We start from the raw sequence: 26969 nt of genomic DNA, 5'->3' as shown, positions 1-26969 counted from the left end.
TTATTCTGCTTTTATGACACTTTTGGGTTAAAATAAGACATTATTTTTCTTAAACATATAAAATTTCATTTTTGTTCTAGATATGTTTTGTTGAGAAAAGGTAAAAAATTTTTTCTTAAATTTGTGTCTCTCTTTCTCATACCAGTTCAAGTAGTATGCTTTATGGTAACATATGTAAACATTCTAGGGAAAATATTTATATATTATTAATTCTTCATTGATTTGGTGGTGTTGTAGCCCATTAGGTTTATTTAGAAGGAAACACTGAATTAAAAAATAAATTCTAAACAAGTGCAAATTGTTATTACTATTTTTGGGGTTACTCAGAAAATTATAGAAGATAATATTTTTACAGTAAAACCTCATATAATGAACTTATTGGGGCAAGGAGTCGTCCGTTAAAACCGAAAGTCCATTATATAGGAAAGTAGGTTTTTCCAATGCGTATGTTAAAAATTTGACAAATTAGGTTACCTGTTTTTACTTATGTAGACACATTTGTGTAATTAAAATGAAGTATGTATGAAAAGTTTCCTGTATGCTTACAGTAATTTTAAATTTACACTGAATAGATCTAGTAAATGTGTGCATTCACCAGTCACCATGAGTAAGCAAATGCACACAGCTGGGCGTGGCTTAGGGCACAGGGAACTCTGGCCAGCATGAGTTACAACTGCTGAAGAAAGTCACGCCAGGTGACAACAGAACCAATTACCTCACGTGACACGGTGTGATCATGTGCTAACCATTCCCTGAACATTGTTAAAAGCGGTGACTCTTGGATTTAAATATGTAGACTATAGTTGTAGATATATAATATTTATGTCAATGAAATTACTACAGTATTTTTTCCAACATATGGCCTACTTTTTTTTATTGATTTCAGAGAGGAAGGGAGAGGGAGAGAGAGTTAGAAACATCAATGACGAGAGAGAATCAATGATCGGCTGCCTTCTGCATGCCCCCCACTGGCGATCGAGCCTGCAACCCAGGCATGTGCCCTTGACCGGAATCAAACCCGGGACCCTTCAGTCCGCAGGCCGACACTCTATCCACTGAGCCAAACCAGCTAGGGCTATTTGTTAAAACTTGTTAAAAATATAGTGACTTAATAATGAAAAAATTACCTGTAAATTTAATTATAACCAAATCTAGGTTAAAAGCATTTTAACATTAACAGGGTGTTAATTTTCACATATGACATATGGACCGGAAATTTTGTCCATTAAATCCTGAGTCTGTTAAATTGAGGTCTGCAAAATTGAGGATTTGCTGTATAGGTTTAATAAATTAATAAACTGACAGCTGTCTTTCTGACCAAAGGTTAACAAACTTGAAAAAGAACAGGAATTGAAACAACAGGTTGAACATCTGAATCAAGTTGCTGAGAAACTTGAAGAAAAGCATAATCAAATTACAGCCTTGGAGAGCCTGGTACAGAGAATGGAAAAGGTAAAGGGGCAGAGAATTAAAGGGATTTCTTCCTGCAATTAAAAAAAATAACATTAAGATGAATAAGATGACGTTAAGTAGAAGTACTCTTTGCAACTCCTAAGACTCTAGGAAGTATTCGGTGATGCTAGTTTCTTCCCTTACACATTTAATGTGATCTGTATTGTTCAGGATTGACCTCTCTACAAACGCTGATGTCATCACTCTGTCACTTTCTCCTTCCAGTAAATGTATAACTTAGAAAGGGAAACCAGGTGAGACACTGAATGAAAACAATGGAGAAGATAGCCAAGTTTATCTATTAAGAGTAATAATATAGTGGATGGGTCCCTGTAATCCTAGCATTTTTATGTATTATAACATTTATGTAGTTTGGCCACCCACATCCACTGTAGGTTTGTAACACCTGTAGCTGCACTGGAACAAATAGAGTTCACATTAAGAAAAGACATTCTATACAAATTAGAACTTTCAAAAGAGAATGTAGAGAAAGTAATAGCAGAAGAAAAATTTATTAAAAGCTACATCATGCAGTGTTCTTTTAAGTAGCTGTCACTCCAAATATTTACAAAAAGTGAGCATATAATTTTAATTATCCATGTTTTAAAATTTAGAATTCAGACAAACCAAGATATATTCATTTTTTTTAATAGCAAAACAAACTAATAGAAAATTGGCATCTCTGAAACTGACTTGGGAGTAGATAAGACTATAGGCTTTACTTCTAGTAAATACTTTCTAATACATTTTATATTTTTATTATATTAATTCCCTGATTTACCTATGTTCTTTCCAGCCTTGTTTTATTTAATGAGTTTCCTGCAGTTGATCCCATTTTAGAAATGTCACTTCAAAAGCATCCCGTTTCAATATTCACGCTTCTTAGCAAAAGGACTTTGATTAATTTTTAAATATGCCCCAAGAAATTAATTGATAACACTGTGCATTTGGACAAATTTGTAATCTTAATGAAAGTCCTATGAGGAAATCACAAAAGCTAAATAAGCTTAAACTGAATTGAATCAAATAATAATAATACACAGCTACATCTGTGTTGTGCAATGGGTTGCTGAGTGTTGCATTTGAGCCAAAGTCACTGGGCTACAATGTACTTAAGCAACTGGTTTGTCCAAGTGTGACAGTCCATCATTATGATGTTTTGGACAAGGGATAACATTTCAATGACTATTTGTAGTATTAGGATATTTGTCATGTAATAAATAATTTAACAAACTAAGATAACACAAAGAATGCTTGCCATTAGGAAAGAAAGACAATTCTGGAACGCAAATAGGGTTGTTTAACCAAACAACTTGATTAACTAGTTTGACCTTTAAATTTAGATTTGCACTCACCTCAAACCCAGCAGCTTTGGGTGAGGGTTAGGGGCCAACTGTCAGTCCCTGAAAATGAACAAAAGCACAGTGGAATATACTTTTTATTTCTAAGAAATCTGTACTCAATATAGATTCATGCCAATTCTGGGATATATTCATTCGACTTAATTCCACAAATATTAGAGCACCTACCATGTACCAGCCTGAGCTAGAGGCTAGGTATCTATTTGTGAATGAACCAGAGACAGTCTGTTTGTTGAGAGGACAATGTAGTATATCTGGGTTGTGTGGGACTCAAGGAACTTTCCAGATCTCCCTTCATCCATTCTCTTAGGGCTCCTTAGGGATGTTGGCACTCCTACTGAAGATAGGGGATACACCCCAGTAAGAGGTGAGATGGCTCAGATACTGGCAGACGTTTGGACTGTCTCTAGGAGTTCTGGGACAGAGTGAGTGGACAAGATGTCCATGGCTCAGCAAGGCCTTGTAGTAACTTCCAGAATGCTAGTTCAGTGATTTCTTAGAGTGGATCCATTCAGATGTCTGGGAGGCAGGGTAGTGAGGATGGAGTCCAAGGGCAATGGAGTTTTTTGTGGGGTTTTTTTAAGACATTGAGTTAAAGACACTTTATATTTGTAAAGCAAACATGCAAAGAAATAAAACTTTAAGAAGCAAAGCTGGGTAAAGCATGTTGGTTTAAGGAGATACTGAGAATATAGGCTGTTATGAAGGGTTTCTTGGGTGCAGAATGTGTATCAGAAACAGGGAAGGATGTAAAGAGACTTTTTTATAAATAGGAAAAAGGTGAGTTCAACAAGGAAATGAAAATCAAAAATGAACATTCACAATAAAGGTTGATAAATACCACCCTGGTAGGGGGTGCCCCCGGAGAAGGAGTCATTTTCTACTCACCAGTAAATAGCCATTAGTGGTATGAGGTCTGGTAATGAACACATTACTTACAACCCTCACCATCTGTCCCCCTTTATCGGGGATGCAGTGAAAATGAATTCCAGACACACAGCAATAAGCCAGCAAAAACGTCCAGTCAGAGCCTTGTAATACAGCATATGTCCTTTTGCGAGCAGTGCAATTCTATTGCACCGTATTTGTTTTCTAGTGTCATTGATGTAGCTCTATTAGAATTTTAGAGTTCAAAGGTGCTTTTGAGACCATCTAGTTGCTCCTCATCATTTTATAAATGAGGACAATGCAAACAGGAACTATTCCATGGTCGTCCAGTTACCAGTTTACAATCCTTTCCATTAAGTCTCTATCTCTCCGTCTTCTCTGATGCTGGATAAAAAGGATATCCTTGGTTCCTAAGTCATGTAGATGTTAAATTAGTGTCTGCTCCATTATGATGAATAGGGGTGATTTGGGAAGAGTGGAATGACCACTGGGTGGCGCTGCGAACTCCTTTCCCTTCTAGAAGGCACTATCCCTGAGAAGCGCTGGCTGGGATAGTGTGATTTTCTGTGTTGTCAAAAAAGAAGTATTAAGACCCCTCCTCAAGGCAGAACATTAACATGTCCAATTGTCTGGTCTGCTTGCACCTTGGTTATAAAGATAATGGAGTAAGTCCATTAAGAAGAATGGTTTTTGTTTTTGTTTTTGTTTTTTAAGTTTTATTGAATTTTTACAGAGAGGAAGGGAGAGGGACAGAGAGCTAGAAACATCGATCAGCTGCCTCCTGCACACTGGGGATGTACCCGCAACCAAGGTACATGCCCCCGACCAGAATCAAACCTGGGACCCTTCAGTCCTCAGGCCGACACTCTATCCACTGAGCCAAACCGACTAGGGCAAGGAGAATGTTTACTAAACACCATTTTCCTCCCTAAAAATTCAAAGCATATTATCAGTAATATGTTTCTTTGATGATCCGAGTATTATAATAAGCTTACAAGGCATGTCTGTGATCCCTCATAAATAACTTGAACACAACTAATGCTACACTGAACAATTTCTATGTCAGAAGAATGCTATGGAAAAAATTTGAAAAAATATAAATTTAAAAAAAACAGCACATAAAATATGAAGTGTTTGGCACCTGTAATTATTATATATTGAGGTCCTAATATGTTCCAGAGAAGCCCATAGGCCTTTCACATATGTTCTCTTCAATCATCCCAACTTTCAATATAGAAGTATTATTCCCATTTTAGAGTTGTTCAAAGAGTCAAAAAACATGACTTATACAAATATAGAATAAATACATGTCAGATGTGTTATTCAAATAATTCATTAATGAGGGACCAGTAAAATGGTAAAACTGGTTTAAATAAAATATTTAGAGAAACTGGCTATTTATAGGCATTTTGAAAAAAAGCATATAGAATAGGATTTCTAGGTTAGATATTTAGCCAGTTAATATTCTTTAAGGCAATTAATCCATAACCCTTGGGATTATCTTTTCAAAGAGAGCATGAGTCTATATATTAACATTCAACTTCAGAGTCAGGGCTGTAATAATAAATAATAAAAATCAAACACAGGGAAATTCTCCAAGAGAATGAAATAATCCTTCGGTCGGGTTATTAAAGTGACCCAATATGACATTAAAACCACATGCTGTATATTACTTTGATTTCCAAGTTTTGGTTGATTTTATTAACAGCAATAAGGCCCAGAAAGATTAAAGCTTTGGCAAGAATTATGCAGCCATAAAGTTTCAAAACCAGGTCAATGCAGGCCCAAAGCCGCGCTGCTGTTTTTGCTGTAAAGCCTGCCTCGTATTTCACCCACCCAGACACTAGCAGGAGTGCATGTAAACAGCATTGTGCAAAATACACGTAACCAAATACAAAAGAGAACCCAGTCACCCAGCTTGGTGTTCCGTGGACTTGTCTAGTTTCCCTTCAGATGGAAAGGGTTTGGCTTGCTAATGGCATTGAGGCTTATTCTTTCTCCATGTCCTTTCGATCACATGCTAATTAGGAAGTGACTTTATCATTTGTGACCGTGGTCCTTCCCTAAAAATGCATTTACTGCTTTCCTACTTCCTGACAGACGCCCTATGAGCAGGTAGGTATCAAGTGAAGCTCGATAGCGTCCTTGGGTGCCGACCTCGGTCTAATGGAGAAGCACCTGTGGTGGGAGAGCCGTGGGAGGGATGAGCAGGGGCCTGCAGGGGTGGGATGGAGAGGCAGGAGCGGGGTCACTGGGCCGGCTGTGTCGGCAGTGCGCTGGGCTCCGGGGAGAGTGCTGCGGGCGGGTGAGGACAGTGGACACAGCCTGTTCAGACAACCGGACTTTGAAAACTACGGGAAAACTACGCAGAGAATGCCTGGCCAGGCTCCACGGGGGCGGGTTGTCACTGCTCCATAAAATGGCCTCTTTAGCTCAAGAGGTATTCCTGTTATTGCAAGAAGCATCTTTTGTGAACAGTTTGCAAGAATGCCTTACAACATGCACATATATTGATGAGAGAGAGAGAGAGAGAGAGAGAGAGAGAGAGAGAGAGAGAGAGAGAGAGAAGAGAGGGAGAGATAAGCAGATATTGTATCTTATTTCTCCTAGGAAAAAAGAACACTGCTAGAAAGAAAACTGTCCTTGGAAAACAAGCTGCTGCAACTCAAATCCAACACTACTCATGCTAAAAGGTTTGCGAATCTACCTCCTAAGTAACAGCAGTTCCTGGAACCTTTTCTCTCCACTGGCCGGGGCCAGTGGACAGAAGGCTACCACCCGCTAAGGATACGGGAGGCCTGTCAGTGCAGGAGAGGAGAGAATGCCTGGCATTAGCCGCTGTGTGCCTCCCCTTCCCCACTCACTGGGCTCCAGGGAAACCTGGAAGGTTAATCCTTCTGAAGCCTGAGTGAGCCCCTCCCCTCCCCGGTTACCCTTGGTGATAAAGGGGCTGCTGTGGAGGTCTTCATTCCTTCTGTGCTTCTGACATTTTGTTGATGGGTCTCTGCAGTAGCAGACATTGAATTGTCCAGCTGCAGTGGAATTGTAAGGTTTGTGGTGTTCCCCAACTTTGTAGGAAGTGACAAAAATACTGTGAACAACTCCTTAGTTCCATGAAGAGTCCAGACAGTCTGAATTTTCTTTTAGAAATTATTTTTTTATTGATAATAGTTTTTATGGTCAGTCTTTGAGCCCCCCCCCCCCCAAAAAAATGTAACTATTTGAAAAACGAAATTGACCTATTTTTTTTTCAGTTCTATTCTATATGAGCGGTGGTTATAAAGAATTCTCAAAACATTCTTGAAGAGGTTTTAGAAATATCTTGAGGGAAATGGATGTTTTGTGTTTATAGAATGATGTTTGAACACCCAGGCCTATGCAATTTTCATAGGTTTGTCAGTATCACAAATATTCATTTATTGCTTTTTCTGAGCTGTGTGTAGAGGTATTCACTTTGCTAAGAGGCAATAAAATGAAATCAGCATGAATCAGACTCTTGGGTTAAAGCAGCAGAGACTTGGTGAAGCTCCCACAAATAAAGGTTAGGTTCAGATTGGAGAGCTGTGGCCCTCGAGAGCAGGCATCTCTGGGAAGACAAGAGGCCACCCCGGGCACCTGGACATGGCTTTTAGAAACCAGATTATTTTGTTGCTCCCATTCTCTCCTGAGTGCGAGCAGTTTCACTCTTCCTTTGTTCTTCCTGTACAGCTCATTAACTTTTCCCACCATTTTCACCAGCTGGTTTATATTCTTTGCATTTTCCTCTCCAGTTCCAGAGGAAAGAGACTGATTGGCCTACTACTGCTTCCTATTGGGCAGAATGTCAAGCCCTGCCCGTGCCTCCTGGATCAGAATATGCATAAGATCCCTGATGATTTAACAAGACCCTCCAATGCACATGAAGTTTGAGAAGCAATTTTTAGTACATGCTGTGACACAAACAGAGACTTTTTTCCCTAATGAGAACATGTTCTGTAGAGTGGCATGAATTTCCATGACCTTTGTAATATTTGAACAGGCTCTATGGAAATCAGAATTGCAATTGGATGTTGGCCAATAATCGTAAAACCTTAATAAGTGAAAATTATATTCATATATTACTTTGTAAAAAGCTCATTTTCTCAAAGTACATTCACTTTATCCCTTTAAGTCTATAATACAATCTTGTAAAGTAGAAGAGGTAGGAATTATTATCTCTGTTTTACTGAGGCTCAGGAAGGTGTGTGACTTCAAACTCACGCGGCTCCCAAGTTTGGTGGTCTTGCCACAATGCTGTTGTCTCATAACTCAGATAACAGTGGCAATCGATGATAACTGTATAATCAGTTCCAGTTACCTAAATAGGGCTTTAGGAAACTGTGAATAATCTAAATTCAAACTTCAACCATCTTTTTTCACAATGGTTGATGTAGACTCAAAATATTACCTGGAATTTAATTGCCTCCTTTTTTCCCCCTTGAGCTACTTACAGGTAGCAGAATTACCCAAAGTAGGAAGTCAAAATAATAAATAGACAAACAGACAATCTATAAAGTATACTGACTGTGTCATTGGAAATGGGTTTTTCGTATGTATGTAAAGTCTCCATTCCTGGCCCCATGTTCTAAACCAGCCGTGGGCAAACTATGGCCCGCGGGCCGGATCCGGCCCATTTGAAATGAATAAAACTATTGAAAAAAAAAACTGTACCCTTTTATGTAATGATGTTTACTTTGAATTTATATTAGTTCACACAAACACTCCATCCATGCTTTTGTTCCGGCCCTCCGGTCCAGTTTAAGAACCCATTGTGGCCCTTGAGTCAAAAAGTTTGCCCACTCCTGTTCTAAACTCTTATCCCCTTGAATTCTCCATGCATCCTGATGGGTGCTAGGTCTGTGGGTGCTCATAGGCAAGACACATTCGATAGGCCGATGCTTCACATGAGTCACTACAACCCGGATCAACCACCTGCTGGTGGGCCAGAAAGGAGCTTTTGACACGAATTTACATTCTCATTGAAGTTCTTATCTGAGCTAACCAGAGGCTGCCTTATGGCTGTTTATTTTCAGCATGTCTTGTGTAAAGGGGCCTGGGCATCTGACTCACATAATGCCCAATAAGTAGCAAGGTAGCAAGTGAGGAGAACCTAGCAGCACAGCTTTAAACAAAACAAAATACCAGCTGTTCGATGCATTCGTGAGTCTTTTACTCTCTCTCTCCCTTTGCATCTCCAGTGCCCAGGGTCTTCAGAAGGAGATTTCCCTTCTCCAGGAGCAGATCTCTCACCTGCAGTTCGTGATCCACTCCCAACACCAGAGCCTGCACAGAGTCATCCAGGAGGTCAGGTTAATCCAGGCATTTCTGGGTAGATGGTATGTTTACAGTGAGAAGTCCCAACAGGAGCGGCTTGCCTGGGCTTCACAGGCAGCCAGATTCTTCTCCCCAAGGGCGGCTGTTTCTATTCCTGAACAACATGGCTGTTTTCAATGCCTTTTTTTTCTGTATGCCAACACCTGGAATGTTCTCAACTAAGATATTGAGGAAATTGTGTTTAACTGCTCTTTAGATCAGCGATTTTCAACCTTATTCATCTCATAGCACACATGAACTAATTACTAAAATCCCGCAGCACACGAAAAATATGTTTTTTGCTGATCTAACAAAAAAAAGTAATTTTGATTCATTCACACCAGGACGGCTATGGTTGTGTTGGCTGTTGTCACTTTTTATTTGACAATCTAAGGGAAAAGAGGTCAGTGCCTCTGACTACAGAGTCAGGTATTGCATATTTAAACATTTTTTTGGCACACCAGCTGCAAATCGCTGTTGTAGATGTTTCAGTGATTTTGAAGTTTCCTGAGCCAGGTAATGTACAGTGTTCTTTAGAAGATTGTGTATATTTGAAGGCTCAGCCTTTTCTTGAGGAAGGAATAATTGGTCAGTTTCATGTAAATTTACTTAGGAGTGTTAGAAAAGGGGTGCCTTCATTCATTTTTTGTACTAATATTTGTTTCCAAAAGGAGTCTTTCTAAATACCTCAAACACCTTCCTGACATAAATGTAACGTTGGTGCTTACATGGTTAGAACCTCACCAAGAGAACCAACTGTCGGCTCTTCAGAGCCAGAAAAGGCTTAGGGGCATCCCACGTTCTCATTTTACAGATGGGAAACCTGAGGCCCACAGTAGTTAAATGACGGAGCCGGTAGTGGCAAGGTTGGCCTTAGAATCCATGAGTTTCCTCTTCCTGCACACTTCTGAACTTCTCCACCTCCCAGTCCCATGCTGCCACTGGCCTGATGCTTTTCTTCTGAAGCAAAGCAGGCTCGCCTCACCATGCTGCTGATTTGTGCCGCGCCAGCACAGCCAAAGGCTTAGAAAAGACAGACAAGAGAATGAAAGCTGGGTCTCGGTGGGACACTGCTCCTCCAATGGAGATACAGCAACAGCGCCCACTAGCTGTGTCTTTATTTTATAGACAGATTCCAAGAGGCAAAGTAAGGGTGTGGTCAAGATGTTTACAACATTCTCATGAGTTTCGATCCTACTCAATTACATGCACCTGAACTCTATCAAGCGCACATCACTCAGGCATGTGGGGCCACATGTTTGGACCATAGGTTCAAGCTCACAACCATAGCTGTTGGCTATAATTGTGCTGGGAGGGCTCTGCCCTCCAAGCTGGGACTTGCACGTGGCAATGAGAGGACTGTGCCCTCTCATTAGTCCAAGGCTTGAGCCTGTCCAAACCCTGTAGCCACTCTCCACACTGGTTGACCAGATCTCTGCCTCAGGTTGCTTCCCCACGCCAGGCAGTGGCCTGGCATCTTGTCCATTGGCCTCTGTATCGGCAGCATGAAAACGTTATGTGGCTGAGACATAAGGATGGCCAATGCTGCTTTCCACAGATGCACTCCTGCTGAATTTGGTTTAAACAGGTTTCCCAAAGATTGAAATGTTTAATAGCACCGTCTGTGTGCTCACATCCCCAGGAGCCAATTTGTTCAGCCATTCTCCTTGGCCTACTGAGTCTCCTGATGCTTTGGGATTTCATTTTTGTATTGGATGTACCTCATTTGACCACAGAAACCTGCACAATTCCTGACTTACATAACTATTCCCTGTTGTCTGACAAGATTTTTCAATTGTGTTTCCAAATTCTTAGATGGAAGGCTTAAAAATTAATTTAAAAGAACAAGATAAAAGAATTGAAAATTTGAAAGAAAAAGTTAATGTACTTGAAGCCCAGGTAAGGAGAAATCTGTTATATATTTTAGTGTGAATGTGACTGTGTGTGTGTGTGTGTGTGTGTGTAGTTGTGTGTGACTGTGTCTGGGTGTTCATGTGTGAGTATATGTGCATATCTGTGATGATCTATGAGTGTCTTTCTGTGAATGTATGTATATGTGTATCTTCTATGCATAAGAAATTATAGCTCTGGGGAGAGGTGCTCTTAATTATAACTAAAGTATCAGTATTAAACATTTGACATTATTAAGTTTACATTACATATCTATACTAATAAAATGGTAATATGCTAATTAGACCAAATAGACATCCTTCCAGACAAAGCCATGATGGTGGGGCCGAAGCAGAGGTGGTTAGGGGTGATCAGGCCCGCAGGGGAGAGTGGTTAGGGATGATCAGGCCATCAGGGGAGAGCAGTTAGGGGCAATCAGGCTGGCAGGGGAGAGTGGTTAGGGGTAATCAGGCCAGCAGGGGAGAGTGGTTAGGGGTGATCAGGCAGGCAGGCAGGTGAGTGGTTAGAAGCCAGCAGTCCCAGATTGCAGGGATTGGGCCTACACCAGCAGTCAGACATCCCCCGAGGGGTCCTGGATTGGAGAGGGTGTAGGCCAGGCTGAGGAGACCCCCTGCCCCCATGCATGAATTTTGTGCACTGGGCCTCTAGTTAATAAATAATTGTTAAAAGTCCATGCAAATTTTCTAGAATACTTGCTATATTGTGGAGACAGCTGATATGGACTGGCATTAGAAGCTTGGTCAAGGCCAGCTTAGTCAGATAGCCCATTTGCTGTCTCCAACCTTTACTTACTACCAGCCCTGAGTTGTCCTCTCTCTTCTTCTTCCTTTATCCATATCCATATGGCTTCCAAACTTTGCCTCAGGGCTCACTCACTTCAAGAAGGCTCTTATAATGTTCTTATTTTTCAGAGTTTTAAAACTCAGCGTAAGACTTGATCATTTACTGAGATGTTTTTCTATCTGCCCACTATTCCCTTTATACTAGGGAAGCCTCCACTGAGGTTGGAGTATATGAAGCCCCCACAGCTGCCTCAGCTCAACTTCCTGCTCAGGGTCAACCCTTCTGTCTTTGTCAGATGGCTAGTCACTGCCTGCCTCAACCTGGTCACCTTGGCTACTGCAGCCCTCGGTATTTTGAGGTCCTGCTTGCTGTCCACTTCTGTGTTGTCCTGTTCTGTAAACATTGAGAGGCTCTGACTTCCTTGCAAATCTGCTCATCTTTTGGAGCTTTGCTCCTCCCCAGGACAGACCAGAGCTACACGGTCACACTCCTAGCATGCTGCCACACCATTCCTCCCACCTCACCATTCCCCCTGCATCACCATTCCTCCCACCTCACCATTCCGCCCACCTCACCATCCCCCCATCACTATTCCTCCCACATCACCATTCCTCCCCCCTCACCATTCCGCCCACCTCACCATCCCCCATCACTATTCCTCCCACATCACCATTCCTCCCCCCTCACCATTCCGCCCACCTCACCATCCCCCCATCACCATTCCTCCCACCTCACCATTCCTCCTGCATCACTATTCCTCCCACATCACCATTCCTCCCCCCTCACCATTCCGCCCACCTCACCATCCCCCCATCACTATTCCTCCCACATCACCATTCCTCCCCCCTCACCATTCCGCCCACCTTACCACCCCCCATCACCATTCCTCCCACCTCACCATTCCTCCTGCATCACCATTCCTCCCACCTCACCATTCCTCCTGCATCACTATTCCTCCCACATCACCATTCCTCCCACCTCACCATTCCCCCTGCATCACCATTCCTCCCACCTCACCATTCCTCCTGCATCACTATTCCTCCCACATCACCATTCTTCCCCCCTCACCATTCTTCCCACCTCACCATCCCCCCATCACCATTCCTCCCACCTCACCATTCCTCCTGCATCACTATTCCTCCCACATCACCATTCCTCCCCCCTCACCATTCCGCCCACCTCACCATCCCCCCATCACTATTCCTCCCACATCACCATTCCTCCCCCCTCACCATTCCGCCCACCTCACCATCCCCCCATCACCATTCCTCCCACCTCACCATTCCTCCTGCATCACCATTCCTCCCACCTCACCATTCCTCCTGCATCACTATTCCTCCCACATCACCATTCCTCCCACATCACCATTCCCCCTGCATCACCATTCCTCCCACCTCACCATTCCTCCTGCATCACTATTCCTCCCACATCACCATTCTTCCCCCCTCACCATTCTTCCCACCTCACCATCCCCCCATCACCATTCCTCCCACCTCACCATTCCTCCTGCATCACTATTCCTCCCACATCACCATTCCTCCCCCCTCACCATTCCGCCCACCTCACCATTCCTCCTGCATCACTATTCCTCCCACATCACCATTCCTCCCACCTCACCATTCCCCCTGCATCACCATTCCTCCCACCTCACCATTCCTCCTGCATCACTATTCCTCCCACATCATCATTCTTCCCCCCTCACCATTCTTCCCACCTCACCATCCCCCCATCACCATTCCTCCCACCTCACCATTCCTCCTGCATCACTATTCCTCCCACATCACCATTCCTCCCCCCTCACCATTCTGCCCACCTCACCATCCCCCCATCACCATTCCTCCCACCTCACCATTCCTCCTGCATCACTATTCCTCCCACATCACCATTCCTCCCACCTCACCATTCCCCCTGCATCACCATTCCTCCCACCTCACCATTCCTCCTGCATCACCATTCCTCCCACCTCACCATTCCTCCTGCATCACTATTCCTCCCACATCACCATTCCTCCCACCTCACCATTCCCCCTGCATCACCATTCCTCCCACCTCATCATTCCTCCCAAGTCACTATCCCCCCTTCACTATTCCTCCCACATCACCATTCCTCCCACCTCACCATTCCCCCCTCACCATTCCTCCCACCTAACAATCCCCCCTCACCATTCTGCCCACCTCACCATTCCTCCCACCTCACCATTCCTCCCACCTCACCATTCCTCCCCCCTCACCATTCCGCCCACCTCACCAACCCCTCTCACTATTCCTCCCACCTCACCATTTCTCCCACCTCACCATCCCCCCTCACTATTCCTCCCATGTCACCATTCCTCCCACCTCAACATTCCTCCCACCTCACCATCTCCACCACTACCATGTTCCTTCTGCTTTCCCAACAGAAGAAAAAACTCGTAACAGAAAGAGGTTGTCCAGATTTTTACATCATGAATTTTGTAACCATTTCTACCTTCCCATAGGACCACTGTTCTCCTTATTCTGCAGGGTGAACTCTTCAAGCCTCAGGCTTTGCTTAGGTTATCACCTGCTTTAGGTCATATGGGACTGTCCATTGATCAAGACAATGCTCACAGCTCTCCACAACTGAAAGTGTGGTGATTGTGGAATAATTGGCTCAAAACTAGTGTTCACTCAAGTGCCCCGTGAGGGCTGATGGTAGTACCTCGGGGGGCCTCAAGTGATATGATCCGTGGCACATTACAGCCTCTGCCTGCTAAGAAATGTCTTCAAAGGCGTCTCCTCACTGCTTTTCTTACGAAGTGGCCTTTTGGCAAATATTACTTGATAAAATATTTTTCTTATGTTGTTTTTACACAGCTAACATATTAATTCATTCTATATAAAAGAGTAAATATGGATACGCAAATATAATACAAAAAATCATGCAAACATACCATTGATGGGCAATCACTCCATGCAGTTAAAAACCAACTGCCTTTAAGTCTTAAAAATCAGTGCCTGGCACTGAGCTGAGTTCTTTGCATGTTTTTATCTCATTTCAGAACCTCTGAAGAACAGACTATGGTTATATCTGTTATACAGATGAAGAAGTTAGGCACAGAGAGGTTAAGTAACTGAATGAGGTCACCAAGCTAGTGAGTATGTAATTTCAGAGATAGTAGTGACTTTCAACTGGTTACCTTCTGTGTTCTGACAGGAAGGACAAGGAGTGATGTAGGGTTGATTAGGAGCGTGATTAATGTGCTAGCAATGTGATTTCTGAACTAATTTTATTTTCAACTTTAGAATAAAGAACTAAAAACCAAGGTGGCACTTTGGTCTGAAACTCCTAGGACAATGGTATCTAAGGCCGTTGCTACAAGGTAAAGTCTCTCTTCTTCTACCCCCACCTGCCTTTACAACCTCTATTGAACATTCATGAATGTTGACATTCATCCCACTGGAGAGAGATCCCAATGTATTAATACTTATGTCATTGTTTACTGTCTGTTTCTCAGTTCTTCAAGACTAGGAACTGTGTTAATCTTGTTCACCACTGACTTCTCAGAGCCTAACATATGAATGCTTACTGAATAAATGAATTAATTCACTTAGATATCTCTTACCTCTTCTTTGTTGCAAAACAAGCCCAAGCTAGGCTTCAGTACTTTCTGGAAACAAACTAGATAGGCTCCTCTCTTGTCCTTGTTCTTCTACTGCTCACATGTTCTGTGCTATTGATGAGTATTTTAAGCATAAATTGCTTGTATTTATTTAAATGTCCATGTCTATACCTCAAATCAAAATATGTAATAAATGTCAAGAGGGAAAGACTAGTTCCTTGTATTTCACTTTACTGCCTGCGTTGTTAATGACAAGTGTCTTCAATAATAATGTCCCAATTAAGCAACGATAATGACCCAGGAAAGCAATGGAAATGATAGTTGAAACCATCAAAGTCATTTTCTAGTGTTGACAGAATCCAAAGTGACAAGATGTAAAACAAAACAAAACAAAAAGACTTCTGGCCTCAACCTTATTTTTATAATACTCTATGAAATATTCACTTAAAAGAAAACAGTCTGTAATTACATGAATAATTTAAAAAGTGATTAAAAACTTCCTGTTCTAGCAGCTTTTGAATTTCCCAGTCTAGCCCCTCGGGGGCAGAAGCCCATTTTCTGAAACTCTTGGCGCATGCCTGAGCTGGAGAATCCCGCTGTGATCAGCATCAGGCTAGGAGTTCAGGCCTTAGCCTGTCTTAGTCCCTGAAACAAGTGCTTCACTTGGCTAATCATATATGTAATTACAGCCTAGAGAGGAAACCAATTATGAACCGGTCTTCTAAAATCACTGGGCCCCCAGATGCTACCTTCTTAACTTTTAGGCCACTAGCCCTGCAGCTTCTAATCAAGAAAAGAAAGTAGTCTCGGCAGTAGTAAAAGAGGCAGTGAAATGCCCACACTTCAGAAGCAGTGAGAGGACAGTCAATCCTCGATTTTGTGGACCTCGATTTAATGGACTTCGGATTTAACAGACAAAATTGCCGGTCCATATGTCATAAGTGAAAATTAACACCTTCTTAATTTAAAAATGCTTTTAACCAAGATTTGCTTATAATTAAATTAATAGGTTATTCTATTATTATTAATTCACTGTTATTGTTAACAAATTTTAGTGAACAGACCATATGTTGGAAAAAACACTCTAGTAATTTCACAAACGTAGATCAAGACTGTATACCAAAACTGGAGTCTACATGTTTAAATCCTAGAGTCATTGCTCATTAACAATGTTCAGGGAATGATTAGCCCTTGATCATACCGCATCACCTGTGTGGTAATTGGTTCTGCCATCTGGAGACTTTCTGCGGCAGTTTTAATTCCTGCTGGCCCATGTTCCCACGTGGGCTACGCCACGCCCAGCTGTGTGCATTTGCTTACTCATGCCGACTGAAGAATGCATGCATTTACTAGGCCTATTCAGTGTAAATTTAAAATTACAGTGGGGCCTTGACTTACGAGTTTAATTCGATCGGAGACCGAGCTCGTTAACTCAAATTACTCTATCAACTCAATGCAAAAAATCGGCCGAGAGAAAGCTGGTATCTCGAAAAACTCGTTATTCGGGACACTCGTAAGTCAAGGCCCCACTGTATAGTAAATACATATAGAAAACTTTTCTGTGAAATTAAACCTTTCATACATACTAAATTTTAATTTCACAAGCAGGTCTATATAAGTAAAAACAGGTAAACTAAGTAACTTGTCAATTTTTTAATGCATGAATTCGGAAAACCTACTTTGTTATATAAGGGATTTTCTGCTTTAACAGACACCCCCTCACTTGAATTAGTCCATTATACCGAGGTTTTACTGAGTTCACTTCACAGCAGGGAGGGGGAAGAGTTTGGAATAGAAAGGCAAAGCGTGACTTTACAAGGGAGGAGAGGATGGTCAAATTTTTGCTCCCTTAACAGTGTCATCTACATAAGAAACCTCTGAACCTGTAGAGAATTTTTTGAGTTTATTTGAGCCAAACTGATGACAATTGCCAGAAAGCAAAATCTCCATGGATTGGGCAAATGCTCTGGAGAATGGCAGTTTTGCAGCTTATTTTATATATTAGAGTCAAAGGTGGAGATTTAAGGAGGGTTACATGAAATCCATTGGTGGTAGATTAGAGAGGGGGAGAAAGCAAAGCGGGGAAATCTTGGAGATTAGATAAAGAATAAAACAGAAAGACAAATCCTTTTACGTTGGTGGGTACAGGATAGTTAACTAACATTTAGAGCACATACAGCTGGTATGTGGGGAGAACAAGATACCAATGAGGGGGCTACATGGTCTCTCCCTCTGGTGGGAGATTGTGCCCTGACAGGGCTAGCAAAAGGGGATTACTCTGACATTCCAAGGGTTTGTTATTGTAGCTGCAAAAGTACAATAGACAGACCCAGTTAAGGTAGAGACTGACCTTTGTCAAGGAAGATACTGGCCTAAGACATGACTAACCACCCTGACTTGCTTTTAGTTAGGAAGTTTTAATTTTAGACAACCCTATGTGGCTACTTTAGGTCTCTGAGTTTGCAAGGCCTGCCATACAGGTCTCCCCTGAAGTTGTTAGATTTAGTATGTGGCCCCTTTCCATCCACACCAGATACCATTCCCCTTGGGGTGGTGAGGCACTGTGGCCAACATCCACTGTTTTGACCCTGGAAGGAATGGAGCCAGCCAGGAACTGGTTGTCTCCTTACTGTAACCACTGCAGTAATGAGTGCCGAGATCCCAGTGGGGAAAGCTGCAGGAACAGAGGGGATGTGTTGGAGACAATGGCTTCTACGGCCAATCCTACAGCAGCTGCAGTTAATTTAGAGTGAAAGGCCTTTTAGTTTTAAAGATGTATTTTCTTCCTATGACTTGGGAAAGGGCACATGGGAATAGTTCCTAATTGAAATAGTGAAACTGGACTGAATATGCCCTTTGTTTTATGACGTTTTGATAGAAATTGCAGTGTGAATGATATGATGGCGATGCAGGCATTCCAGGGGTCCAGGGACCCGAGGGTCTGGGACCCACTGTGAGCTCTTGGCCTCATGTAGGAACAAATTCAAATTTGAGCCAGAATATAGTTCAAAGTGAAAGTTTCATAATGAAGCAGTGAGAGAGAAGGCTACTCCATAGGCAGAGTAGCCCTGCCCTAGTGGGATTTACTTCCTTTATTGAGGATCATTTAATCTGAGGATAGAACATTCAATAAGGGAGAGGAATATTCAGGATGGAGACTTCTTGGAAGGTCCCCATGGTCCATATTGTGTTCTTATATTGGCTTTCTGTTCCCAATCATGGCAGCCAGGTGTATGATTTAGAATGCTAATGTGTTACAATGAGCATATAACAAAGCTAGGAATTACAGCAAAGTGAAATTAGTCTTCACGTTGGATCGAGCTGGTTTCCTGGGGGTTCTCAGCCATAAATTCATTGGGGGTTGGTCTTACTATCTCCGTGATAATCCTTGTAGCCCTTATCAGTTACAGCCATTTCACCACATACCTATCTCAACAGTAGGTCTCATGTTTGCAAAATGGAATATGGTTAATTGGCTCCTTTGAGAATGTGAGCATAAGTATGGTTTGGTAAGTCTGGATTCACCAACATACAGTGGGCTTACAACTCTAGAGAGAGATTAGAGTATAAAAGTAGCCCTTAACTAAAAAAAAGGTACATTTAAAAATTAATCTAGGCAAATATCTTAAATCACCCATAAAATGTATTTCCATGCCACCTCTCAGTAAGTACCCTAAATAAGTTCGTGTTTTTTGGGTTTTTTTTTTTTTCAAGAAAAAATATTAATTTTTATTAAAATGTTCTATTATTTTTTTATTCTTTTATTGCTTAAAGTATTACAAAGGGCATTACATATGTGTCCTTTTTTTTTTTAAGTTTGTGTTTTGTTTTGTTTTGCTTTGCGTTGCTTTTCCCTTGAGCATTAGAACATATAGATGTTTCTTGGGTTGAACACCAGTAGATGGAGATTAGAGGTCATTAGACAACAACAACAAAAACAAAACATACACACACACACACACACTCACACACACACACACATTCACACACTCACACACACACACACACTTACACACACACTTACACACACACTCACACACACTCACACACACACTCACACACACACACATTGAGGAGAGAAGGTCAGCCTTTGAGAAACGCACAGAATTAAAACATCCTGAGGGAGCACTGATGTGTTTCCCGTCTCCAGGTCACTCTGGTGAGTATCTTCACTGCGTGAAGTGGCAGACACAGCCTCTAACTCTCCGGACTTCCCACCCCCACACTTCCTCGCTTTTGTTCTAGTACAACTACATGAATTTGAGTAAGTTTAATGCTTCCACAACGTGATTCTCCTGTGTCTCATGGGGAATTACAATCCATCAATTAACCGTCATCTCTTAAAGCAATTAGTTGTGATGCGGTGGTATAGGACAGTGGAGATGGTAATGGCGGTGGTACAGCAATTACATCCTTGCAGTTTAATGTGCTTGATCTTGATGACTGTGTGGTCTTTTCTATAGTGACTTGAAGCCTGAAGACTCTACCCCCTACCTGATGTTGGTTAGGCTACGGAAATGAGCTGGCTGGCTGAAGATCTGAATGAGAACGATCATTCCATGGGTCTTACGTATTCTTTGAAACAGAATCTAAACTTGCATGTTAAAATGGCCCAATGCCAGTATTTAATGGAATCCATTATACATCAATAGTTTTGCAGGAAGATGACATTCCAGAAAATCAAACAAACATATATTCGAGGGAAAGAACTCTTTCTTCAAAGCTTACTTAATGGGTGAAGAAACCAGGAGCTTTCCCACGATGGAAGATACATTCTGCTTTCAAGTTTTTAAAAACCTATCTTTTCTTGCAGATTTTTTACTGAAGAGAATGGTTTGTCAACTTGAACCTTTGATAGTGGTTTTTATTTATGTAAGTAGAAGGAAGTGTGTATATGTGTATGAATAAATGTTATATTTTAAGTTGACTTTTGGATAATAAAATATATCTTACTATGATATAAGTTCATTATTCTCAACGGAGTTATGGGCAGGAGAAGATTCTTTCCAGCTAATTCTCCAACACACACACCCCTCCCAAATTGAGAAACATGGCTACCTCACCACACCTTAGGAAACCAGGGTTTTTCAGCTCGGATTGAAAATTGGTTGCTGAAGGCAGCGCACACTTAAGTACAAGGGAATGCACTTTGTGACTGCCTTCCTGGCTAATTTCCTTTCCAATATTCATTATATTTTCTAAGTAAAATATTGGGGGCGTGTAGGGACTGGTACACAGTGCTGTTGGCTCAGACCTCCATAAAAATGCCTGTATTATGAGTTCAAAGGAACATGGCTGTGATCTGCAGCCAGGAGGAATCTGAATGCACGAATTAGAATTATATGTCCAGTGCTCTTGTGAAAGTGTGCTTAAATGTCAGTACATGCATTCATTACAGGTGGAGCCTTGATCGTTCTGAGTAAAACCAAATTCTAACCTGTAGAAATGCAGACGCACTGACAGCCAGGAAAGCAGAATGCTCTTCGACTAAAGGAATAATGGAAGACCTTAGTCATCCTAAAGGGTGAACTGCTTGAAGCCTTTTGATCATCCTCACTAGTGTGTAACTCGAAACATTTACTCAGGAAAGATGCTCAAAGCCTTTCAATGTGGAATGTGAAATTATCCCTGTCATCTATGAAATACTTAAAGGTCTGAACAAATGAGGTGAAGTGATATATTTATAAATCCATCAAAGTACTGTCACCCTTGATATGACACATAAGTGTGCAGTAGGAGACTTCACTCAGAGACCATGTGGGTTCCTCTTACCCATCAGTCACCCTGCTGGATTGTAATAAATATGAGGTTTGTGAATAAACCCATCAAACTGAGCTAACAGCCCAGGAGGTATCCATTAGAATAATGTATTCTAAAGTCCAAAATGGAAGAATACTATTGGATTTTATTTTGGTTTAACTTACTCACTTTTTTAACATGGAAGTACAGTTGGACATAATACAGATAGGACCTGCTCATGGGGTCTGCGGGCTCACTTTGAAATGAATGGTCTTGGGATCTCCTGAGTATAAGAATAAGCAGGTTTGAAACTGATTGTTTTTGTCAGTAAACAAATACAATATGCAGACAGCTCCCTGAATTTTCTGCTAATTTTCCTTGGGTGCAAATCAATGGCAAAAGTAATCTATTATGATTTATTTTACATTTGAAAATAGTAGCATCATGAAATTAACACAAACATACTTCTAAAATTCTTTGATATTTCTTCACTTTGAAAATCCTTAACTCTCTTATGACCAGCAAATTATTATAGCATCCTTACCAATATCAAAAAGGGTATCCAATTCCCCAATAATTGAAAGTCCCCTCACTAATATAATAATCTTATTTCTCTTCCATTCACCTATTTCTTGATTAGAAATATTTTTTAAATATATTTTATTGATTTTTTACAGAGAGGAAGGGAGAGGGAGAGAGAGTTAGAAACATCAATGAAAGAGAAACATCGATCAGCTGCCTCCTGCACACCCCCCACTGGGATGTGCCCTTAACTGGACTCGAACCTGGGACCTTTCAGTCTGCAGGCCGACGCTCTATCCACTGAGCCAAACCAGTTAGGGCTTGATTAGAAATATTAAGGATGCAATAAAAATTTAAGTTATATTTAATTGCTCTGTTATTAAGTAGGTCCTTATGTGTTTGAAACTGTATTAGAAATATGTGTCCTGTGTGGTTTGGCTCAATGGATAGAGCGTCGGCCTGCAGACTGAAGGGTCCCAGGTTTGATTCCAGTCAAGCGTACATGTCCCAGTTGTGCGCTGATCCCCAGTAGGGGGCAGGAGGCAGCCAACCAATGATTCTCATCACTGATGTTTCTATCTCTCCCTCTCCCTTCCCCTCTGAAATCAATAAAAATGTATTTTAAAAAACTGTTTCTAGAAATATGGAAAAATGCAATTTATCCTAGGCACCCAAGGTTGGTTTAGTACTTTGCAATGTGTTGATAATGGTGAGCCTTTCATGAGCATGTATCTTCACAAAAATCCATAAATTATATAATTTAAATATTTGAATATTTACCTTAATAAAATAGTAAATATTTTAGACTGTTAGTCTAAAGTTCACCCCATCAATTTTTCAAACAGGAGTCATTCATTGTTTTGCAACAAATATTTATTGAATGCCCCCTACTGGCCAGGCACTGTTCTAGATGTCGGGGCTACAGCAGTGAGAAGAGGGGAGGGGGGTGCATGTGGCCAAGACTAAAGAAAGGTAAAAAAAATCTCCGTCTTCATGGAAACAAATCCAGTGATGAGGAACAAATAATAAAGTTAGAGGTGCCCATTGACAAGAAGAACAACAACAACAACAACAAACTCAGGGGTCTGAAGTTACGTGGGGTGAAAGGCTGTGGCTGCAATTTTAATCAGGTGATCATTGAAACTATGGTCACTGTAGACTGGTCATTTAAGGAGGATAGTCATCTTAAATAAGAACTCGCTCACTATGCTACACAGCTGAAACCAATACAGAATAATAATGAAAGTAAACTGAAATTAAAAAATAAAATAAAAGTTTAAAAAAAGAATTTTGAAAATTACAAAGCATCATTCTGGTGCATAAAAGAAGGAGGAGGAGGAGGAGGAGGAGGAGGAGGAGGAGGAGGAGGGGGAGGAGGAGGAAGAGGAGACTCTGACGATAACATTTAGGCTGTAATGGGGTGACCCACAGAGACAACCACCTGGACTCATCAAAATTTAGGAGCCTTTATTAAGCTGGCCAGCGACTACAGTTATAGCACCCCGCCGAAGCAGAGGCTGAACTGCAGCACAGACTACAGGAATTACAGCATTTTTATTTGCAAAAACCACAAAGTTACAAAACCTTAGTTCCCGACACAGTATAGTATCAGTACCTTCCTATCTATGTGTTTTAGGAACAGAGAGTACAGCATATTGAGAAGGGGCCCTGAGACCATATCTCAAGGCCTGGCCTGATGTCAGTACCTTCCTATCTATGTGTTTTAGAAACAGACAGCACAGCGCGCCCGTCTGGCCTAAGTGCCAGCTCTGCAGCCCAGCACAAGGCAAAGATGGGAAGAAAGATAGGAAAGTGGCCGAAAGAGCTGGTATTTGGTGGGAGTGGCCCAGGCAGCAGTGAGCACAGGTGTACATACTTTACAGGATGGGCTGGCCGGAATAGTCAAGACGTAAGCTGGACTGGCAGGTAATAAATAAGTCCTAATATTGTCTAAAGCAGTGGTTCTCAACCTTGGCTGCACATTAGAATCACCTGGGAATCTTTTTAAAATCCTGATTCCTGGGCCTTATCCTGCGGAAATTCTGTTTCTTTGTTATGGGGTGGGGCCACAACATTAATAACAAAGACACAGAATTTCCGGAGGATGAGGCCCAGAAATCAGGATTTTAAAGATTCCTAATGTGCAGCCAAGGTTGAGAACCACTGGTCTAAAGCATTTTCCATGCAGCATATTCTTTCATATTTCCTTTTTATAAATCATTCCTGTATTTGATGATTAAGTTTTTCCTCCAGTTCTTTGAATTCTGAGCTGTGGTAACCTAACGGCTTTGAAGGATCCGTACCTCAACCCCCTCCTTGGTGTCCTTTTTTCCAGGGCACTGAATAGTCTTGTTGTGACCGACACTCCAGGACTGATCGGAACTGCTCTTGGTATTTGGGAGCAAGGTGCGGTGCGTTCATAATCCAACATATTAACTAGCAGGACTCAAGCCTCTGTTTCACTTTTTCAGGAGTGTGAATGAGCTCATGATGTACATTTTCTCTGGGGAATTAATCAGACAGATTGAATTCTTCTGTTGTTAGCCTTGCTGCTGTTTTTGTTTTTTGTTTTTTAACCTTTTGGTAAAGATGAGTCTTTCTCTCAGAGACCTATGAAAATGTTCTAAAGCTATGATCATTTCACACATCTGATTACTACCACAAAATGTTTCTAGTACCTATAAGATAGCCTTAGTCAAATTATTAGTCATGTGTTGGCTTCCTACTCCATAATGCCAGTCACCTAAGTGAGTTTCTAACAGAACAGCAATGCTCACAATCTTATTACAGCTCTTCTTTCTCCACAAGCAGCAATTCAGATTAGAATAAAAAATGCTTTGGTAGGGAGAATAGTGAATAATAATAATACTTTATAACAGTTTTGTTGTTCTTTTTGCTAATCCTCACCTGATGACATTTTTCCATTGATTTTTAGAGAGTGGAAGGGAAGGAAGAAAGGAGAGGGAGAGAGAGAGAGAGAGAGAGAGAGAGAGAGAGAGAGAGAGAGAGAGAGAGAAACATTGATGTGAGAGAGACACATCAATCTGCTCTGGGCAAGAGATCAAACCTGCAGCTGAGGTGTGTGCCCTTGACGGGGATTGAATCTGTAAACCCTTTGGTGCTCCATCCAATGCTCTAACCACTTAGCTTCCCAGCCAGGGTGTAAACAATTTTAAAATAATATATCCTTCCCCGTCAGAGTGCCTCAGTTGGTTGAGCATTGTCCTGTGCACCAAAAGATTGCCTGTTGGATTCCCAGGCAGGGCACATAACTGGTTGCAAGTTTGATCCTCCTGCCAGTAGGGGATGCACATGCCTGGCACGTGCAGGAGGCAACCAATCAACATGTCTCTCTCACATGGATGTTTCTCTCCCCCACTCCCTTCTCTCTCCATCCTTCCCTCCCTTCCACTCTCTCTAAAAAATCAATTGGGAAAAAATGTCCTTGGGTGAGGATTAACAATACCAACAAAAAGAAGTCCTTCTTAAGTATTTAGCAAACTCTGTCACTTTAAAAAACAAACAAACAGCCCAGCTTATGGCTCAGTGGTTGAGTGTTGACCTATCAACCAGGAGGTCAAGGTTCAAGTCAGGGCACATGCCCGGTTGAGAGCTTGAGGCAGCCTTTGTAAATGAACATTTAAGGAAACTGCATGGTTATGGTCTAGAATTTTCCTTGAACAATGGTCCTTTCACCAGTGTGTGAGTAAGGGAGATACCACCGCCTGCCTTAGCATTCTGTTATGGGGAAGAAGTAGGTTATAACATGTGGAAATGCTGTGTACTATATAATACTTCAACATGGTAAGTGCTAATTTTATAAATGCATCATTTAAAGTTATTAGAAAATTTCCCTTGCAAAACCCAGTCTTTAAATAAATAATAAATGAGCAAGTTTAGAGAGAGAGAGAAAATCACTGACTGCATCCTAATGGATACCTTTCCTTTTTAATGGATGCATAATTGACATAACATTGTATTAATTTCAGGTATCCGGATACCATTCAATGTGATGCAAGTTTCATGTTAATACCCATTTAATGTTCCCCGACCCATGACATGTTGACCTTCAGCACAGAAAAAAAGGCTGCTTTCACTCCACAAAATAATTGATAAAAATTCATTTTTATTTGGAAAGTGTGCAGGTAATAATCACTGAATACAGTTCTCAGCCATAGTATTCAAACCCAGACACCGCAAAATCAGTGGATGCAATGATTTCTGAAGTCACTAGAACTTTGGTACAACAAAATAATGACCTAACAGGGTCTGTCAGGCACCACAGTCTACTCAGGAGCATATAGAAAAAATAACGCTATACTTAAAGTTTCAAGTTACATTCATAGCACTAGTCAAAACAGAAGTGTGTGTAGATGACGGACAAAAGCAACCAAACGTGCTTAGCCTAAAAATGAGGACACAATCCCTTAATGGGAGACCATTGGGATACATGAAGCGCATCAGTGTTATGTCAGAACACTGTCTACTTCTGACACATTAAGCAGGGAAACTTAAACAATTTCTTAAATAATTTCAGAGAGAGTCAGTATCTTTTACAAGGCTCTGGAAACAAAAGCCCTACTTGTACAAGGAGGTTGTTGACTAAGTTGTAATATACTATCTGGAATATAATTGGACTCTGTGAAAGAAATGCAAGTAACATACAAAATGAAATAGAACTCTTTTTTTTTTTCAGTAACTTGAGATATATTAAACATTTTCAATCAAATACAATGACCTCAAGTTGACTACCCATTGGTAATTTCCAATATATCTACTAAAATTAGTTGTGTCTCCAGTTTTAAATTATGATTGTGATTTTTATTAGTTCTTAGTTTGTGATAATAGTGTCTGTTTATGAAACGGAATAAACCTGACAAGCCAACTTCTATATGTTCTCCATGGAGCCCGAAATGAACCCTGTGAGACACGCAGGGTTTGTAAGTCCCACATGAGGAGAAACCACTAAGATACTTAATAACAGACATGTGTCCCCAACTTGTTCTTTCTGGACAAGGCTTCCTCTCAATGAGCATTTGAAAAAAATAACCTGGAGAATAAAAGATTAAGGATAAGCATATGTTACTACATGTCAGTAGGGACACTATTTTGATGGGCCAACAGATATAAAGACAACAGCCACTGGTTAAATAAGGGACCCATTAGGTTAAGGACAGATCTACCAGCTCCTACACACAATTTCCTAAAGATCCTTAAAGACTAAGTCAGCTGAGGGATATTAGTCATGACTTCCACAATTTGTGGGAAAGAAAAGAACCTGAACACATTGAAATGACTCATTCCAAAGATGATTCGTTTGTATTTTTTTTTCTTTAAAAGATGACACCCTTTAAAAGAATCCCACTAGTTTGTCACTGTTTTTTCTCCTCTCTATATATGAT

At 41.2% G+C, this 26969-nt stretch overlaps 1 protein-coding gene across 1 annotated transcript in view; it reads left to right on the top strand.

Moving 5' to 3' along the window:
• CCDC68 (coiled-coil domain containing 68) overlaps window positions 1-20263 on the top strand; it is a 44886-nt gene extending 24623 nt beyond the window's left edge. The window contains exons 8-13 of the mRNA XM_081097793.1: window positions 1324-1452; window positions 6312-6394; window positions 8918-9023; window positions 10848-10931; window positions 14990-15066; window positions 19770-20263. Coding sequence (XP_080953919.1) covers window positions 1324-1452; window positions 6312-6394; window positions 8918-9023; window positions 10848-10931; window positions 14990-15066; window positions 19770-19827 — 537 coding nt within the window. The 3' untranslated portion in view covers window positions 19828-20263. The remainder of the gene's footprint in view (window positions 1-1323; window positions 1453-6311; window positions 6395-8917; window positions 9024-10847; window positions 10932-14989; window positions 15067-19769) is intronic.
• The last annotated feature ends 6706 nt before the right edge of the window (window positions 20264-26969 follow it).

This window comes from Myotis nattereri, assembly GCF_964212035.1.
Source record: "Myotis nattereri genome assembly, chromosome: 8".
Lineage (NCBI taxonomy): Eukaryota > Metazoa > Chordata > Mammalia > Chiroptera > Vespertilionidae > Myotis > Myotis nattereri.
Note: the sequence above shows the minus strand (reverse complement) of the source record. Positions and strands in the feature narration are given on the sequence as shown.